This window comes from Diceros bicornis, chromosome 23, assembly GCF_020826845.1.
Source record: "Diceros bicornis minor isolate mBicDic1 chromosome 23, mDicBic1.mat.cur, whole genome shotgun sequence".
NCBI classification, from domain to species: Eukaryota; Metazoa; Chordata; class Mammalia; order Perissodactyla; family Rhinocerotidae; genus Diceros; species Diceros bicornis.
The window spans coordinates 47,817,401-47,837,978 of record NC_080762.1 but is presented as its reverse complement, the minus strand read 5'-3'; the positions used below and the strand labels follow the sequence as shown (position 1 = coordinate 47,837,978).

General features: G+C 36.9%; 1 protein-coding gene across 3 annotated transcripts in view; it reads left to right on the top strand.

Moving 5' to 3' along the window:
- The window catches only part of LOC131420560 (cytochrome b5 reductase 4), an 81,344-nt gene extending 60,976 nt beyond the window's left edge, over positions 1–20,368 (top strand). For 2 of the 3 annotated variants that reach the window (XM_058566690.1, XM_058566689.1), the window contains 6 exons: positions 1,071–1,211; positions 2,781–2,933; positions 5,716–5,866; positions 6,169–6,255; positions 15,807–15,971; positions 19,770–20,368. In XM_058566690.1, coding sequence (XP_058422673.1) covers positions 1,071–1,211; positions 2,781–2,933; positions 5,716–5,866; positions 6,169–6,255; positions 15,807–15,971; positions 19,770–19,824 — 752 coding nt within the window. In that variant the 3' untranslated portion in view covers positions 19,825–20,368. The remainder of the gene's footprint in view (positions 1–1,070; positions 1,212–2,780; positions 2,934–5,715; positions 5,867–6,168; positions 6,256–15,806; positions 15,972–19,769) is intronic. The other variant, XM_058566691.1, reaches the window with a different exon arrangement.
- The last annotated feature ends 210 nt before the right edge of the window (positions 20,369–20,578 follow it).

Sequence of the window (20,578 nt, the reverse complement as noted above, 5' to 3'; positions counted from 1 at the left end):
TATTTTTAGGTAAAAAAAAAAAAAAGAGAGAATAATTAGGATAAGAAATGCTTTATTAGAGTTGATTCCTTTATACCTCTATAAATGCTGTTTTATAAGAGAAGAAATAATGAAACAAATTAATATCATCAGTCTACTCTGGTATGCTGTTTACATCCAAAAGAGGATTTACTAGTGAAAATATTAATGCTTTCAGAACTTCTATAACAAGTTCTTCCAACTTAAATGATATTATTTTGCTCTGTATACAAATGTTTCCTGAGCTTGGGATATTAATATCAAATATTTCCAGTATTTATAGAAATATTTTATTCCTTTTGTTTATTTGTATATTAGTACCACAAACATGGCATTTTCAGTTTTTTACTTAATTTATTATTTTCCAGATAATCAAAACTTACACCCTTAAACATAAAATTTTTTTTTGTTTTAATCAATTTTTCACAGTTAAATGTTCTATAATTCATATACATATATAATACATATATACAAACATAGAGACATATGAATGTATATTTTTCCTGCATTTATCGAAGAACTATTTCTAAAATTATTTAATTGTGCTAATATTGTTAAACCTTAAATACTTGAGTTTCAGGACTTCTCTGTTCTGTAAGAAAAGACTTTAGAATGTAGATTTGTTGGTTATCAAATATTTTTCACATCTATAATTTAATTATATAGCTGTTAATATGAGGCTTAGAAGATGGAATTATTTAAAAAGTGAATTTAAGAAGAAATAAATTAGGTTTTAATTTCTTAGAATGTAATGGTTTTAATATGCTGTAATATTAAACAGACGTGAGGAAATAACACTCATTTTATACAGTTCATTTTTCAAATTATAGAAGTATTTACAAGTTTTAGAAAACAGATACCTCAGGGAAAAAAATGAAAAAAATTAACACTGTAAGATTTTTAAAATACTGATGAATTTTTAAAATATGTAGGTATTTTAGTGAAATTCAAGCTCGCTAAGAGCAAAAGCTGAGTCTGCTTTCACTTAGTGGGTCTAGTATTACTTCTTATTTAATTTATTCATCAATAAGAGAAAATGAATCACTTCCTAGGTTTGTACTACAGACAATGCCAGTTAATTTCCAAGGAAGACGTTACTCATGATACGAGGCTTTTCTGCTTCATGCTCCCGCCAAGCACTTATCTTCAGGTGCCGATTGGGCAACACGTTTACCTCAAGCTAACTATTACAGGTAAGGTAAATAGAGGCTTCGGGGAAACATTTTCATCATTTATAAGCAGTTCATAATCAGTACTAGTCTCTTTAGGAAGCAGCCGTTGAGGTTAGTAATAAATGTTTCTAGGCAGCTGGATTTAGTGATAGCTAGATTCTAGGTTTGTGGATGCAGTGTTCCTACATGTTGGAACTATAGCTATGCTGTATTATTGTATGGAACAAAGAAATTGCCACTAGTCAGAGAGATGGTTCCACCAGCATTGTAATTACTAACAAAGACCTAAATGAAAGATGTGAGGGAGTGTACAAGTGGTCCTTCGTGAGGACAACTACTAGAAACACATACTAGCATCTCTTAGGAACCACTTATGGTTGTGTCATTTATGAAGTTGAATTTATAAAATTCAAAATGAGTGGATGCTTATAAATGATTTCCTTATGTGTGCCACCAGTATAAGCTCTGTAAAGATATTCCTTACTGTGTGAATTCTTTTTTCCTTATTTTCATCCTAAAATTACCTCTTTTAAATACCCTCCTTCTTTATGTCCAACGTTTTCTTGGCCTTTTGAAGCTGCAAAAGGTAACATTCTCATGTCAGTCACAGTGTTCCCAGCGATCAGTCTAGCAGACCACCAGCCAGAATTTGGTGGATACAGTATATTATGTTGGCACTATTAAGTTTTTCTCTTCATCATCACTAAGGCCAGGTTATCATTCAATAGCTGATATCTTTCCCAGTGCAGTTATTGTCAATATACTATAATTTACAGATAGATTAATTTTGTATATGTCAAGGAGTCGTGTATAAAATTTTGGTCTTACAAATGTGTGGTGACCTCTTTCTTTGGAATTCAGCTAACTAAAATATATCATGAATTTTTATTAACTATTAATATTTTATTATTTATAGTTATTAATATTATAAATTATATATTATATATAAACAATATATTAAATATATTTGATATTAATATTTATTATTAATATATTTTAATATTTATTTCATCCATTAATTAATATTATAGTCTTAGAAGTGATTGGATTAACATCCTTTTCTTTAATTACCAAAATAATATCTAATATATTAAAACAATTCAAAATATATAAAGTAAAAAGTGTAATTCTTCCCTTTCTCACACCCAAATGATCCCATTGGCCATCAGTAACCATTGTTAAAAATTTGGTGTATAATTAAAATTATTATGTAAGTGCCTTCTTACATCTCTATGTAAACTTTTGGTGCCGTTTCTGTTATGGTCCATTACAAAGTTTATATGTTGATGAAATAGATGGTTGTCTGAGTTTATTGACATAAATTCCTATCGTCTTATGCCACACTTAATAAAAACAGATTGTCTATATTGTGAACAGAGTATTGATTTGTTAAAATTATTTCAATGCACATAGGATTTGGGTATATATACATGTACTATATACATATAGAATGTATAGTTAGAATTATATACACATTAGGTATACAGTTTTAAATATATACTGATAACATCATAAAATTTGTATGTTTCATCTGCATTCAGAGCTTTTTAGATTTTTAGAATTGAATTTCTTTGTTGTGACTTTTTCTAGATACTGAAATTGTGAAGCCATATACACCTATATCTGATTCCTTACTGTCAGAGTTCAAAGAACCAGTTCTTCCCAACAATAAATACATCTACTTTTTGATCAAAATCTATCCTGCTGGACTCTTCACACCACAGCTTGATCATCTTCAGATTGGTTAGTATTTTTTTTTAACCTCCTGTGTGTTCTAGGTTTGATCACATGTTAGTCTGTACTCTAGTTATCTCCATGTGGGAGTCTATCAAATATCTTAAACTCAAAATGTCTGCAACCAAAGTCGTGTTCTCTTTGTCCCCCCCCAACCTAGCCTTACTCCCATATTCCTCATCTGTATTATTTGCCCCGTTCCTGGTCATTCTTGACCCAATCTGGAGGCAAGTCATCCTTGAGTCTTCCCATTTTCTTCCTCCCAATCCAGTCAGCCACTAACTTCTATTGAGTCTCCCTCCCAGTGACTTTTAATTTTTCTTTTCCATCCCTTCTGCCACCATCTTAGATCAAGCCTTCCTCATTTCTCTCTTGGCCTCTAACTGGTCTCTCTCAGTTGCCGCTAACTGATATCTTTATGTTTCTATTTATCTGCGTTTTCCAGTTCTCTTTCCAGACTGCCCTGAGGATAGATTTAATCATGTTGCTCTGCAGCTTTGAAACCTCTGATGAGTCTCCATTACCTAGCTGGTTAAGTCCCTTCCATGACCTACAAAGACTTTCATGATCTCTCCAGTTTCATCTCTTGCTGTACAAAATACTTGTGCTACTCAGAGTTCTACAAGTTTCTCATCCTCATTCATAGGTACATGCAGTTGCCTCGTGTAGGATGCCCATCAACCCTTTCTCTACCTGTCAAATACCTTGTTTTAAAGACCCAAACAAAACATCATCACTTCCTTTATGAAGCTCCCTCCTCCTCTGAACTCCCAATAACTAACACTTTGCTCATAGCTGCAGGATAAGAATAAGTAATATTCCTTCTTTATAAGTCTTGAACTTATTCTTGGATTTCTTGCACTTAGCATGGCAGTTGGCACTCAGTAAATGTACCTTGAAATAATTAATGAAAGGACTATAATGAGATCTGTTAAGATTTAGAGACCCTCTTCCTGTTTCTACTCCTTTTTGTGTGTCTGTGTCTTCAACTTTTCACTGCCTTTTGTCTAACAATAAAAGTGCTCTTCTCCTTTCTAAGTTAGCATTAGCAGTAACATTGAGGTAACAGTGAAGTAGATCACTAAAATCTGGAAATAAAGAAAATTTGTTGCTTTCTGAAAGTTAAGCTTAGCAGTTTATACGTAATGGATGTGGTTAGTCATCTCTAGTTACATAAACCAAAATATTGAATATAAATGTGAACCTAAAGAATTTTGGAATACCCACAAATCCAGTGAAGATGATTGTCATCTTGTGAAGGACTGACACATGATTGTAGTGTAGTGAGTGGAAGCGTAACCAATGCTATTGTAACCTGTTTATAGAAGACTATGTGGACAGAGCAGGATGGAGAGTCAGCCTAGAGCATGGAAACGGAAAGCCTAAAGAACAAGATTAGTGTTTTTTCAGCTTCATCCAGGGAAGGTAGCCATGGCACAAATACTTGTGTCACTTAGGGGGTTGTACCTGGCATGGTAGTGATAACTCATGAAGCCTCATCGTGGCCCAAATGAGCTACTCTAGAACAGTATTCACGTTTTTGTTTCAATACCCTGTTCATCAAGCAACTTTTCTATGATTTTTTTGGCCTTTCAAATGTTCTGATACTGAGAATGAGATTCCCTGGTTGGGGCGTGTAATGTTCAGGTCACTGGATGCAGATGGCCTGGCTGTAAATCAGTTGCCATTCTGGCATGTGTACTTTCATCGCTTGTGAATTTGATTAGCATCAGGTACCTTGCCTGAGTCTAGTCAATTTTATGACATTGGAAGGACTGGACTGTGGACAAAAGTTACCACATTAATATCATTCTGTGAGGCTTCTTTAGTAAACAACCAGCTGACTTTTTCCAGAGGATAGTCTGATCTTATGGTCCCTTTCAAACTCTAACAAGGAGCTTCTGTTACTTTCTAATACTTAATTCATCAATTACTGCGAGATTCTTACTATCCTGCTATGGACAAGAAAGGAAAGATATGAGTATCTGAGCATTTAAAAATAAACCAGAGTATTTGAAATTGTTTGGAAAATATGGACAGCTTTATTTTTTGTTTTTAAAATTATACTGAAAATTTCTGAAATGTCCTAAAGGCAGTTCTCTTATCTGAGTGGTATAGGGTGGTTATGTCACCTGCATTGCAGAAAATGGTTTTCTCAACTATTTTGATTCTAGATTGGGAAGTAGCATGCTCCAAGTACAGTTTCTGATCTTGCTTTGTTTTTATAGATATTAAATTCAGAACAGCTCTTGTTTTAATTGATAGGTGTTCTCCAAGATTTGTTGGAGGTGAAGTTAGCATGTTTACTAACCTAAGATTTTAGAATACATTTCTGTCTCAGTTTTCTCTCCTACTAGTTTTGTTACTATGGTTAGGAATCAATATGTAAGTAGTGAATATATGTTCTCCACCCTGAACCGTGCAAGACAGGTATAAATGGACTCTACTTTTGAGGTGCTTATAATTTAGTTTAGCAGTCAATACTTTATTGATAATTTGTAGTTAAATACTTGGCAGTAGTTTGTAAATTAGAGACTCCAGATGGTTTGGGAAAATAATGTTGGGAAATGTGTAATAAAACTGCATTGTTAATTTGATTATAATGATATAATCCAGACATACTTGGGGGCCTAATGAGTATTCCTAAACCTCTTTCCATACTTTAAAGACCGAGATGTAGTCTGCAAGTTACGCCTTCATCTTGTTACTCATCAGTGTTCCAAATTCAGCTAGGTTAATCTTCTCAGTTTTCTTGATTTATTTCTGATTTAGTGTATATTTCATTGTTTAGGAGATTTTGTTTTCATAAGCAATCCTGAGGGCAATTTTAAAATATCCCAGTTCCAAGAATTAGAAGATCTCTTTTTATTGGCCGCTGGAACAGGCTTCACACCAATGGTTAAAATACTGAATTATGCTTTGACTAATATACCCAGTCTCAGGTATGTAATTTTATCTTTAACTATTCTTTGTGAGGTTGTTAGATTAGTATAAAGTATTCTAAATTAAATACTCAGTGGACCTTAATAGACATGTTTTCATCCCCTCATTCATCATTTCTTACTCTGCCTCCTCCAGTCCTAGCTGTTTTGTTAACTTGATTCTTTTGTTTTTGATACTTTTGGTTACCTAATTGGCACTAAAAAAAATTCATGCCAGTTCACTTTTAGACTTTTCCTTTCGTGCATATTTTAAATGTAATCAAAATAGTTTTTTTTGAGTTGTTGTTGTTTTTTCTTTTAAGGAAAGTGAAGCTGATGTTCTTCAATAAAACAGAGGATGATATAATTTGGAGAAGCCAATTGGAGAAATTAGCATTTAAAGATAAAAGGTATTAAACTGATATTAGTCCTATGTTTATATTCTTACATGTGTAGTTAGTCTAGGCCTTATCTCCTTTGATAGGAGTTTTTAATTGACCAGGAAGCTCCTTCAAAAAAATAATAAACTAATCAATAATTCTCTAAATGTAAGTAATATTAATACCCCTCCCCCAGAGAAATACTGTTTGATAAGCTCAATGTGACATCATATGTGTATCAATAAAATATATACTGGGCTTCATGTTTATGTCATTTATACTGAGTTGGGTTTCGTTGAAAATGATCCTGTGTAGCCACTTCGGTAATTCAAGATTTTCTTGTTATAATGGAGATAGATCAAATAAATTTGGTGAGATGGATTAAGCAAAAGTAAACTTCTTTCTTCACTACAGGATTTCTTAGAGCCTTTAATATGCTAATGTCCATTGTGACTTTTCAAGAGGGGGGTTCCTTATGCATTGTTTAGCAAGATTTTCTTCATTTTTGTTTGTTTACATTAACACATTAATAACTGTATCAGTAGTGGTCCTCAGTACACGCTTTGGGAAATGCTGGTATAGGCAATAGAAAAAAGTTCCAGTCAGGCTGAACTCAATGGTGGAATGCGACAGCAAGGAGAGCAAAGTGAAAATTTGCTTCCTTGAACAAAGAGCCCCAGCACAGTCAACTGAAATAAGAAGATAATTTAAACAGGCATATGCCCCATCTCCCCTAAAGAGATTTGAAAGCAGTAGGAAATTCTTAATGAATTTTTTAGAAGAGTGAGTTGGACAAGCTATCGTACTTTTGAAAGCATTTCTGTAATCATCAAAAGCTATTTCTAAGAAATTCAGGACTTCGTAAGTCACACAAAATATCTGAAGTAAATATTTATGCTTATGATAGTGTGCTATACATAAAGTTCTAGACCTTTTAAAAGTTAAAGACCTCAGAAACTCGGCTGTCCCAGGTTCTTCTAAATATTTTCTGAATGTCCTTAATAACGTAGTGCTGTGATATCTTCCAGTGTTTTTTCTCCCTTTTGTCTTCCATCCTCCTCTTTCTCTTTTAATAAATGACTTTCATAAATTAAGGATGACCTGAACTTATTTATCCTTGAAGTATTTACTCTTCTTACATACTTAAAACATAAACCTAATAACATTTACTATATTTAGGTAGTTATATGGCAGTTTAGAGCATGATTTAAAGAAATACAAATTCCTAGGTTTTCTAACATCTTTCACTATTTTCAAAGTAGAAAATTGGAAACAGCATTTATCAAAAAGCCTAAAGACCTAAATTCTAGTTTTCATTCTACTTTCCACTAGCTTGAAACTTTATTAAAAAATTACTTAGCTCTGTGGGCCTGTCTCTTTATCTTCAAATAAAATAATGGTATCTTTCCTCCTTAATTCATGAGGCACGTGTGAGGATTGGAGGAGAAAGCATAAATGCTTTGGAAACTGTGAAGCCCTACCTCAGATATTTGAATTGTGGTTATGAGGACTTCTGTATACATGTGTTTCATTTCTGTATTAACCGTTTGAGCTCCCGTTTTCCTAAACAAACATTTAAAAGAGTTTAAACAGCATAGCTAGGCTTTTTTAACTAGGTTTTTTTAAACAGTATTTCTGGCAGTTTTTTGTCCAAGATATTCTTTAAGATAGTTTCCTTGTGTAAGAAAAATCCATTTACTATTATTTTAATGAAGAGACATTGACTTTTAGGCTGTTAATAGGAGTTAAACTTGGTTTAAGAAGTAATTGGTGGGCCGGCCCCGTGGCTTAGTGGTTAAGTGCGTGTGCTCCGCTGCTGGCGGCCCGGGTTCAGATCCCAGGCATGCACCGACGCACTGCTTCTCCGGCCATGCTGAGGCCGTGTCCCACATACAGCAACTAGAAGGAAGTGCAGCTATGACATACAACTATCTGCTGGGGCTTTGGGGGAAAAAATAAATAAAAAATTTAAAAAAAAGAAGTAATTGGTAAAAAGGAACGTGTTGACAGCCTCTGAACATAAAGTCTCTTTTAACAAAGTCAACTGTGTGTTTTCTGTTGGTCTACATAATTTGGGTTGGTGGAATTCCATCGGCTGGAGTATTGAGGATGAGGAAAGGCCCCTTTTTTTTCCCTTCTGGGTGATGGGCTCTGACAGCTCTCACCAGGTGAGTGGTACGCTCCAGCTCTAGGAGAGAAGTGGTAGTGTTCCCACCTCTGGCCCTCGGTTGTCCTTCCGCTTCTTCTCTCTCTTCTTTCTCTCACCTGCTTGCTCCTGTGTGCTCTCTCTCTCGACTCCCTGACCTTCTCCTTCCTCTTTCTGGAGACATGGCTCTCCTTTTTGAGGCTCTGTTGGCACTGACTTCCAGCATTGTATAATTGATGCTCCCTTGAGACTCCTGGTCAGGCCCTCCCTGGAAAACAAAAAAGCCATGCTTATGTAAATGCCTTTGGAATGTTCATCAGGAATTTTGCCATATTCTGAGGCTTTATGCAGATAGAGGAGAACCCTAGCCTCACAGGCTTATTGATTGGTTTTGTGGTACTATTGATTGTTGAGTCCCGTACATCAAAGGAAAGTAAAAGTCAGATTTAATATAAGGTAATTTTAGTTAGTCACATCTTTGTTTTAATTAGCACTTAAGGGCATTTTTTAGTATATTAAATCACCCTCCTACATCTTGACTCTCCTATATCACTTCTAGTTTTAGTAATAAACTTTCTGATTACAAAATGTGACACCTGAGCACATCTCCCTCGTTACATTATTATTGGATTGTGAGTATATAAAAAAAAAATTCTCTTAAATTTTGTAGTTAAAACAAGTGGAATAGCCTACTCTCTGTAGGATTAGGTGTCAGCCTTCCACTCAATTCTTTGTGGAACAAGGAGGGATAGGAAGGCTGGATACTGAGGCTGACATGTGATCTAGTATTTTAATTTTCAGCAAGCATGTTATGCTTGTCCTCAGAGTTTATCTAGATAATGTCATTAGCAAATGAAATTCTTAGAAATGTCATTATATAATGGAAACTTATTAACCTTGTGACCTTGGGCAAGTTACTTGATCTGACTGAGCCTCAGTTTTTGTGTGTGTAGAACATCAATACCTTTGTCATAGAATTGTTCGTGTGCGGGGATCGTTGAGATTGTATATGTAGGTGCCTAGCCCAGAATTAGCATATTTGTAATATTCATTCATTCATGAAATACGTGTGAGCTTCTACCATGTGCTTGTATACAGGGGTACAACAGTGAACAAGATATTGTGTTGGCTTATTTTCTCATGAATCCAGGGACTGTATCTCTTACCCACATTGCTAAACTTGATAGAATTGCAAAAAATAGGTAAACCATAAGTACTTTTTTGGGATATTTCTATTTCAATTTAGTTTTCATGTCATTTAGTATAAAATTTGAACAGAAAAAAGTTAGCTTATTTGAATTTTATCCAAATATGGTTTTACACTTGACTGTTAACTCCAGTAGTTAGGACTCAATTCACAACATTCCAAATCTAGCAAAGTCTCTCACATTTATTTTTCTTAAGAAAAATGAGAGAAAACAAGGCAAATATATACGGTAGCAGATGTAGCCAATTACTGTGTAAACTGGAATCCAAATTAAATTCCACTTCTCTCTCTCTTAACTACTGGGCAGTGCTATGAAGCCTAGTTGACTCAGTTTACACCTTGGTCCATCTCCTTCCCTCAGTTGAATGCTCTGGCTCTGTGAATTCTCTGCCTTTGCAGAACTAGTTTTAGGGGGCGGGATAGTTTGACAAAGAGGCTAACTTCAGGACAACATTTTGTAATATATAAATATAACAAATATCTTCCTTCCTTTTCAAAGCAGTCATTTTTGGAGAAAATAACCTTATTTTAGTAAAGCTAATAGCACATTTCTTTTATATAAATAGTAGAATTTGTTGATTTGCTGATTTTCCCCCTCTGTTTATAAAATTAATACATATTTATGTAGAAAAAGTATAAGAAAAAAATCTTCAATAATCCTACCATCCTATCTTTCCATTCTCTTTCTCTCTCTTTCTCTCTCTCTCTCTCTCTCTCTCTCTATCACACATACGCACACACACACACACACACACTTATATACACATACCTTTTTCTTTTGTATTTTTTAGATAATGGAGGTAGGTCATACTGACTATACCTTTTATAACTACATTTTCTACTTAGCATATTGTGAGTATTCTATGTATAGACTATTTTAAACGAGTGGTTCTCAACCTGGAGCGATTTTGTCCCTACACCACCCCCACCCCCCACTGCAGGGGACATTTACATCTGGAGACATTTTTTCTCATCATAACTGAGGGCCCCTAGTTGGTAGAGGCCAGGAATGCTGCTAACATCCTGCAATACACAGGACAGCCCCCACAGCAAAGAATTATCCAGCCCCAAATGCCAATAGTGCCAGTTGGGAAAACCTGCGCAGTACTATGATTTTTTTTTTTTTTTTTTTTTTTTTTTTGTGAGGAGATCAGCCCTGAGCTAACATCCGCCAATTCTCCTCTTTTTTTGCTGAGGAAGACGGCCCTGGGCTAACATCTGTGCCTATCTTCCTCCACTTTATATGGGACGCCGCCACAGCATGGCTTACCAAGCAGTGCGTCGGTGCGCGCCCGGGATCCGAACCAGCGAACCCCGGGCCGCCGCAGCGGAGCGCGCGCACTTAACCGCTTGCGCCACCGGGCCGGCCCCAGTACTATGATTTTTAATAGCTGCCTTGTCTTCAGTCATGTAAGCATGCCATAATTTATTTAACCAATCCCCTACTGTTTGACATAGTGATTACAAGTTGTTCTGTACCTCTCTAACTGTGTGGCATAAAAATTCATCAGAAGAATCACTAAGTCACAGTGTGCCAAGGCTGTTGGTGCGTTTTGACAAATAGCCTCTAGAAAGGTAAAATACTCCGCACACTTGTTCCAGCACACTTGGAATTGTTAGCGTCATTGTTTTTCTTCTAGAAAGCATGGGGTTAATGATTGGGGCGTAAGGGAAAGAGAAGAAGAAAGGGATTCCAAGCAGCGAGGGAGTGGGCACAGAGGACAGGGAAATTAGTTACCCGGTTCTGGGCACCAGCAGATCGTGTGCATCACTTCAGGCATTGGTGTGCTCACTGTTTGCAAAATGTGCCTAATGCTGGGAAGAGTACAGAATGAGTAGGACTACTGTAGTGGGGAGAAGTTCTGAAGTACAGCAGTGACCGTCAAGTCTGTGCCTTGAGAGGAACGAATCACATGCTGTAGAAGTCTAGGGGAAGGAAAGAGTAGTTCTGTCTTTGTGAGGGTGGGGATACCAGAGCTTCATGGAAGGAGGGCCTTTTGAGCTGGGCTTTGGGAGACAATTAGCATTTCTGCGAACAGGAAAAGAAATTTGGGTAGTAGGATTTTATGAGTGAAAAAACATGAGGGCCAGTATGTTAAGTGTTTTAGCAAAAGAGCAGAGTCAAGTTTTGTTTTTGTTGAAGTAAATACAGTGCATGAAGAACAATGTGAAATAACTTTGTAAAAATAAAACCATTAAATCTTATATCCATATTAGAAGGAATCTTTGTGGTTGTCACTTCCAATCCTCTTGTTTTACAGTCGAAGGAACAGGGTAGGCTAAAATCAGGTGATGGAACACCTTGAGTGTAATTCATATATTAAATAAATATGCACTTGATGGACATGGGAAGGCCCAGCAATATTCCACAGCTCATCTCCCTTTATTACTGATGGGCTCTGTAGTATAATGACTGACTATGTTTCTGTACTCTGGTGTCAGTATTGGGTCTAGCACTGCGTTAGTCCCATTTAAGGTAGCAAAAGCCGGTGATTCCAGAAGCATAAGTAAATTGAACAATGTGCCCGAACCCCTTTCTTTTTCCCCAGCCTGTGATGCACTCAGATATATGGGCCCTAATCTGGACCCTTACACCACTCTCTGTTCCTCCCAGATATTCCTCATGCACTGTGTTTCTTGAAATATTTTCCTTGAAATGTTCATGTGTTCCTCCCCAAAGGGCTCTATGATTAGGTAAGTTTGAGAAACAGTGTGCACCATATTACCTTCTTGAAGGTTTGCTCTGAACTTAGCATATTCAAGCCTTTGAGAATTTCTAAAGAAATCTGTTTAACTTTTTTTAACCCGGTAGTCCCAAACTTATTTGATAGGTTAGGCTTTTTTCATGGAATACCGCTAACATCTGGAGGAACACTAGTGTTTCATCAGATTTCAGTTTGAGAAATGTTTCTGTAATATGTATATTTTATCTAATTTCAGCTGCTAGCTGTTTATCTTGTGAGGTATTTTTCTCATGAGCAAATAGCAAGCTCTCCTGCTGTTTCTAGTATTTTTCTTCAGCCAGAGAAACCAGGAAAAGCTGGGGCCCCCAAAGGCTCTGAAATACTGTTCTGTGGACAGTGATGAACCACTGAAGCCTTATAAGCAAAAAGTTGTAAGATTGGATCAGGATTTTTAGGGAGAACTAGACAGCAATGATGTGTTAGCTTAGGGCTAAGGTTTTAGAGCAGTATTTTAGACACGAGATATAGGGGCCTGATCTGGAGTTGTGGGAGTAAAAATAGGAAGGTAGGGGACAGGGGTAAGAACTATGAATGAGGTAGGTTTTAGAAGCTCATTGGCTGGAGGAGGAGGGAATAAATTGTTGGGTGACTGCAGGCTCTGATTTAGATTGAATGAATACATCTATATTTCAAGATTTTTTATCTCAGATCATTATCACTCTACTTTAAATAATTTTTTTGGACAGGCTTATTTACTTCCGCATAGGCATTCATCAGAAGCAGGTCTATTCTCTCTCTGTCTCTTTCTCTCTCTTTTTTTTATGTTGCTTTGCACTTTATGGATTATCTAAATTTATTTTCAGGTAAGCTTTTCAGGAATCCTGGTTCTTTCTGGCACTTCTAAAATCATAGGGCAGAAAGGAATTTCAGGACGTTTACCAGTGTGCCCCCTCATACCTCAAAACTATACTTATTTCAGACAGTAAGTTGGCCTTCATTCAGAAAAATCCAGAAGAGAAGTTTCCACAGTAACCATCTGTATCTTGATATGCTACAAGAAATCCTTCATTAAAGTATTCTTGAGTCTTAACTTGATTGCTCCTGCTCCAGTTGAAGCTCTTTTCTAGCCCTGTGAAGGAGATAGCAGGATAGCAGCCTCTTTACAATATCCTTAAGAATTGCATCCATGCCTCCTGTTCACTTTTTCCATTGAGTGCCCAAAAGGCATACCCCAGGGGACCATTCTGTGAATAAATACAATGCATGAAAAGTTTATACCATGTATGTAAGGATCTCCAGTTATTTTTCACCGTTCAGTAGATTCCTGCAGAAAGTATGCCACTGATTAGGCTTTTTTTTTAAGCATCTCATTAAAGGAAAATTATGAATTTTTGCAGATGACAGCGACACCAGTATTGATTTATATATCTTAGCAGTTTTATTCCAGTGGTAGACTTGTTGGGAACAGAGCCAGAGAAGACTATCTTTTATTTTTAATTTAACAAGACAATTGCTGTCTTTTATCCAATTGTCTATGTATAATTGAAAATTTTTTAAGATAGGGTTCTGCAGCTGCTTTTGGATCCCCTTTGGTAATCTGATGAAAGGCTATGGACCTTCTTTCCAGAAAAATACACTGATGAATTTGCATCCATTTTATGTGTAATTTCATAGATGCCAGCATGTGGCTTTGTTCTTCTAAGTACAATTTTTATTTTTAGCCAGTATGGTTTCTTTGTAAATACATTCCTTTATTCATTCGACAAGTATTTTTTGCATACTTACCTCAAGCCAGGCCTGGATACAGTATTGAACAAGAGAGACAAGGACCCCACCTTCACAGTAAACAAATATCATGTTCTGGAATTATCTAAAACTATCTTAATTTTAAGTGCTAGGAAGGAAAAGATGAGTTAGTGAAAGTATTTGGGGAGGCTATTTTGTATGGGGGCAGTTAGTATTGCTGCTAAAACTAAATGGGAACCTTGAAAGTAAGAAATAAGACATTCTGTAGGGTTTTTAATATAAAATCAGAATATTAGAATTGTAAGAGGTTGTGTAGTTTTCCCACCTTGTTCCACAAATGGCCAAATAAGACCTAGAGGCTGGGGTCTGGGTGAGAGCGGGGCCTGGTTCTCTGGCCCCGGCTGGTATTCTAGTTGGTCTGAGTGCCTCTGCTGGCCCCTCAGCTCTTGGGAACACTGACCCAGCTGTGCACAGTGACATGAGGGCAGCCGCACCAGCCACGTCTTGTTTCTGTTCTGGTATTTGGCTCCCAAGGCCACCTCACAAGAGAAACTGCTCACTTTAACTTTTTCTGAAGGTTCAGATTAATGTATAATTAATTCCTGCTATTCTTGAGAAAATCTCAATTACTCATGGGAAAATGTAGAAATGCATTTGATCCGATGCTACTGAAAATGGTAAGAATTAATTGTGTTTGCTAAAATGGAGCAAAGACAGCAAGTACAACATAGAATTGTGAAATGACTATGGTTCTTCAGTGGCAGTTCACTTCACAGATTACAAAGCTGTGGGAAGAAATGTTCTGTAGTGACATTGTAAGACTTGGTTTGATATTCTTTCTCGTTTTAGTTCTGGATCCTTTCTTTTTCTTTCATGTGTTTCATTCCATAGTATTTGAGAGCCTCCTGTGTGTTGGTCACTAGGGCTGCAGCGATAGCCAAAGCAGACGTGGTCCCTGCCCTCGTGGAGTTGATGGGCTGATGGGGGAAGGTGGAGATTAATAAAATAATCATCTTGGTGGCCACGTATTTACAGCCTGAAGTGAGGGCTATAAAGAAAGAGAAAACGTTTCTACAACACATAGAGAAAAGGACCCCAGCCTGGTGGGACCACAGTGCTTCCCTGTAAAATCGTACTTGAGCTGAGAACTGGATAGCGAGGCGTGGGAGAAGCATTACAGAAAGAAGGAGACTGGGCAGCATTGTGGCATTGAAAAGAGAAAAGTAGACACACAGTCAGGAGCTAGGACTTGGTGAGAATTTGGATATAGAGGTTGAGGCAGACAAATCCCAGGTTTCTGGTTTGTGCAACCCACTGGGCTGTGGTGCTGTTCACAGAGATAATGTCAGGAGTGGGATAGGGAGATTGTAAGTTGAGGTCGAGGCTGTTGAGATGGTAACAGTAAGAAGTCAAATAGGCCATTGGTTATAAGGGCCTAGAATTCATTGGAGAGGTTTGAGTCAGAGATTAAAATGCACATGTCACTGGTAATTGGTCTTTACTCTGGTTTATACAAGCAGGTTATTAATAGAAATGTGGAGTTCTCTGCCATCCCTTGGAGCTCTCTTTCTAATGAGTTCGATAAAAAATGTCAAATTACTGTTCTCATCTGTAGCAAATCTTCAGTAAATATGGATTTACCTGTATGTTTTTGTTAAATCTTTGCTTATAGTCTGTTCCAGTGCTTTTCTAGCAAGTGTATCAATCTTTACATATTAAATTGTTCTCCAGGGGGGAACTTGAAACATGTTAATATATTTAACTTAATAGACTTTAAAAAAATATTTCTTTTCTCCAGATTTGACATTGAATTTGTTCTCTCAGCACCTATTTCCGAATGGAATGGCAAACAGGGGCACATTTCACCAGCTCTTCTTTCTGAATTTTTGAAAAGAAGTTCATACAAATCCAAAGTCCTCATCTGCATTTGTGGACCAATGCCATTTACAGAACAAGGAATAAAGTGAGTAGCAATGTGGTAAGAAAAAGAATACCCAACACCACAAAATGAAGACCTCTATAAAAAGCAGTTGATTAAGCTCTCAGTTCTTCCAGTTCATACGAACCTGCACATAATAGGCTGTTACAGCCTAAGAATCTTCATGCAGGTGAAGGGTTGGAGGCCAAGGTTATGCATAGAGTTAGATATGAACACAAAAGTACAGTACAGCCAGCTCTCGATGATCTCTGCTAATGACTGACAGAATGGATGTATGCACAAGATCGGTGCCAGATCTTATTTGGGACAGTAGATTCAACTTCTACCAAAGCTTCATAATATATAGTGATTAATGAGCAATGGTCATCTCAGTGTCGCTTTTGATCCTTCTTCATTCTCTGCCACTGAGTGAGAGTTAGTAAATAATACAGTGATTGGGAGCCAGACGGTAAGACAAAAAGGAGAGACAAGAACATAAATAAGCCAAGACTAAGAGCTGAACTCTGGTTAATGAAAAAATCAATGGTGGTGGCCATCTTATTTGAAGTTCACCTTAGATCTGATTTAGTACTAAAATGATCCTTTAAAATTTTGTTAAATATAGCCACTATTGGGTTTCTAGATGATTTTAAAATATGACTGCCTTAAATACCCTGTTTTTCCTTGTTTGGTTTATGACTGAACGTAACATAGTCTAGATAATTTTCTCTCTTGCTATTTTATTTTAAATTTTAGTTATGAAAAAGATTGACCTCAGTAAATAAAGACATTAAAAAGTGCTTCTCTCCATGTTGTATTTAAAATATATTTTTAAATTTGTGTTTTTCTGGATTTTAAAACTTTCAGAAAAATGTTTTTCTGTTTATCCTCTCTCAACTTATAAAAAAATTTTAAATTACTATTTAAATTTTTACTCTTTTAAAGCTCAAACAAAACTATTAAAATTAGTGAAGACTAACAATATGGTTTAAAGATAAATAATTTTTCAGAAAAACAAGCTAAGAGCTACAATGTCTTCTGCTTTATTGATTCTGCTATTTTAGAAGTATCTTAAGGCTTACTTTATAGATTGCAGTATAAAAATACTTTTAAATGATTGGAACCATAAACTCTTGAGCATTGAAAGAGACTGTCTTTAAGGCCACCTGGTCCAATACCCACCCGCTGAGGAGGACTCCCCTGTGCAGCCTCCTAACAGAAGTGGGTTGTTTTCTCCCATTGATAGTGGCCTTGCAGCCTCCTCATTCTGTCCCTATGAGGCGTAGCCCACCTCCTTGTATACTGGCGCCTCGGTGTATGTGGAATTGAATGGAAGGTGGCCATAGTATTTTTGCATTTTTTAGTTGACTGTAATCTCGACAGCTTTATTTTCTCAGCTTTACCTCAGAGCTGATCTCTCTATGCTATACTAGCTGGCTTGCCCAGAATTGCTCAGAAGTAATGTTAGTCATCATATGTGGATCCCTACTGTTGCTCACCCTTGAGCATGCTGCATAGAGTTGCCCTGTGAGGTGAAGCTTGATGCAAATCAGTCCTTGCAGTTTGTAGTATCTGGCCTTGTGACTTTTCAGTTTAGGACTGTTATCTCTCTGATTTCCTTGTATTCACCATCTTAAGGGATGTGGAATATCTCTTACTTGGCAGCTACATGAGTCTCTTATATCATAGTTTTTGCTGTCCTAAAAAACAACTCAAGATTTCTTTGGGATCGCCACTCCTAGAGCCCTCCAAAGTGAATCTCATGACTGCTACCTAAGTATAACCATTCCAAACATACTCTTCATATTTAGTGCAAATTTGTCATTTTGTATGATGTAATAACAGAGAAAGACTCAGAAACCTGTTTGTTTGTTTTTTTTAATTTTTATTTTTTATTTATTTATTTTTTTGGTGAGGAAGACCAGCCCTGAGCTAACATCCGATGCCAATCCTCCTCTTTTTGCTGAGGAAGACTGCCCCTGGGCTAACATCAATGCCCATCTTCCTCTACTTTATATGGGACGCCGCCACAGCATGGCTTGACAAGCAGTGCGTCTGTGCGTGCCCAGGCTCTGAACCCGCGAACCCCTGGCCGCCGAAGCGAAGTATACACACTTAACTGCTGCACCACTGGGCCGGCCTCCTGTTTTTTTTAATGTAGATAAACAGCTTATAATTAATTGGCCAATAAAGGTCCTTTCATCCATTAAATACCTACTTTGTTTATTACATATGAATAAAACAGTCTTTGCTTTCAAGGCCCACACTGTCTAGTGGTGGAAACAAATGCACATACTCATAACTCTAATATGACTCAGAATATAATAAATACTCTTACCAGAGATAAAAAACAAAGTGTTATGGAAATTCAGGGAGAGACAAGTTACTTTTACCTGGGGGGGGTGTGTATTGGAGAGAGGGGAGCTACATGGTCAAAGACACCTGGGTGCTTTCATGATGACTAAGACGTGCCAGTCAGAGGAGGTGGAGCGGGTAGCACAGGCAGGGAGAGAAGGGCAGACACAGTAAGGGTGCAGGTGTTCAGAAGACTGGGCTCGTGTGGCTAGAGTGAAGCCACTTGCCAGGGAGAGACGGAGGTACAGCTGGAGAGGCGGGATGGGTTCAGAGAGTGAGCGGCTTGACTGCTGCACCACGTTGGCCTTCCTAGCTCCTGTGCCGTACGGTCCCTTTGTCTGAATATGTGTGTATGCTCTTGAAGCTGCCAGTTTGGATTTGAGTCCCAGCTCTACCACTTAGAATCATTTTACAGTCATTAGCTAGGTGTCCTAGGGCCAGTTACTTAACCTCTCTAAGCCTTAGTGCACTCCCCCTCGCCCCCATAAAAGGGAATAAATACTAATCCTTATGCAGGTGAGGTGCTTAGCACAGGGACTACATATAGTAAGGACTAAGTAAATGTTTATTATTTTCAGCAGCATTTGAAAGAGAGCTACTGCTAAGATTTCAGGCTCCATTTACTGTTTTCCAAGTTGAATTACACTTAAGCAATATTTCTGCTTTTCCTGTTCAGTGGGGGAGAATGAAGATAGAATGCTAGTGGGGTCAACTCCTTACTTTGAAGACTGGTGAAGAAAGGGGACAAAAATCAAGAATTTATTCTGACTTTTCTGTCTGAGATATGCTACTGGGTAATCTCTTAATACGTGAGCAGAGTTTTTCTTTATAGAATTCCTCCACTGATAAATGAAGAAAGAATAATAGAAGTAGAATATCACCACCTTCAGTCCCTAATGAACTAAGGAATCTGTATGTAGATCATCAATGGTTGTTAGCATCCAGAAAGAGAGATAACCAGGTATCATGTGCCCCCCTGTGGAGGAACACTACCTATGAAGGAGTCTTGCCACAAAGAATTGAACCTATATCTGATCCAGCCTCTAGATCCAATTATTAAATTGTGGGAAATAAGGGGACATAGGAACAGGGATGCAGGAAAATGAGGACTAGGGAGACTAGACTCGTAAAAATCTCATTTTGTCAACGAATAAAATGCAGCACAGAGAGAGAGGGAGGGGATCTTATAGATCAAAAGACGCATGAGCCGACCACAATGAGGAGCCTTTCATTTAACGTGGGCTCAAACAAACTTTCAAAAATTATGGCATTTATGAGACAATTGAAAATTTGAGCACTGACTAGATATTTGATGATATTAAGGAATTATTGTTAATTTTTTAGAAGTGATAATTGTGGTTGGTTTTTTTTAGAAAATACATACTAAATGGGGAAAATGAAAAAATACTGTGGTTACGATGATCAACTTTGATCTTCTTTAATTTTAAACATTTTCCCCAAGAAACATGTTTTATATTTGTTTTTCAGATTGCTGCATGATCTGAACTTTTCCAAAGATGAGATCCATAGTTTTACAGCATAATGAAGAGCTGTCATTGTCCTTTATTCAACTGTTTTATCTAAATTTGTGATTACTTAGGGTTTTTTAAGAGAACATTTTTGTATGTACTAAAAGGTTAACTAGAATCCAGGCTTCAGTTTCTTAAATGAAATCAAATGTTCCTTCAGTATAGATAACTTCTTGACTTTATTTTATACCATAACTTATTTTACTACTGATATTTGACCTGGAAAGTCAATCATGGCAACAAGTACATACAGGATTCTTTGTTATGAATCACGGAGTTCCTTCATTTAAACTGTATCACTCTTCTACAGTGAGCTCTTGTGTTTTATGACATGGTAAAGTAAATGATCATTTTGATCACGTTTCTGTGCTATAAAATGTCTTATTAGCAATACAGGTAAAATTTTACATTGCACTGTTACCTCAGGAAATGATCATTTATGTCCTTGTTATTACTATTAAAACATGGAATGTTGTAACTTATTAAGTGATCCAGACATTTTGTGTGTATCTGGCATTGATACAGAGAAGAATAAAAGTATACTTAAGTACTTTTTAATCCTTGTGTAGAAATGTGTTTGAAGGCAACAGTATTGGGCCAGTGTCTGAGGGGAATTTAAAAAGGCAACAATAAAAGATTCTGGAGACACTGCACAAGCAGCTGTGGATTAGATGTGTTAGAGTTTCAGAGAACGTTGGCAGCTATTTGGATTATAGCTAAAACCAGAGGCATTGGGAAAGATAATGAAGTGGTGTAGCATCTAGTCCC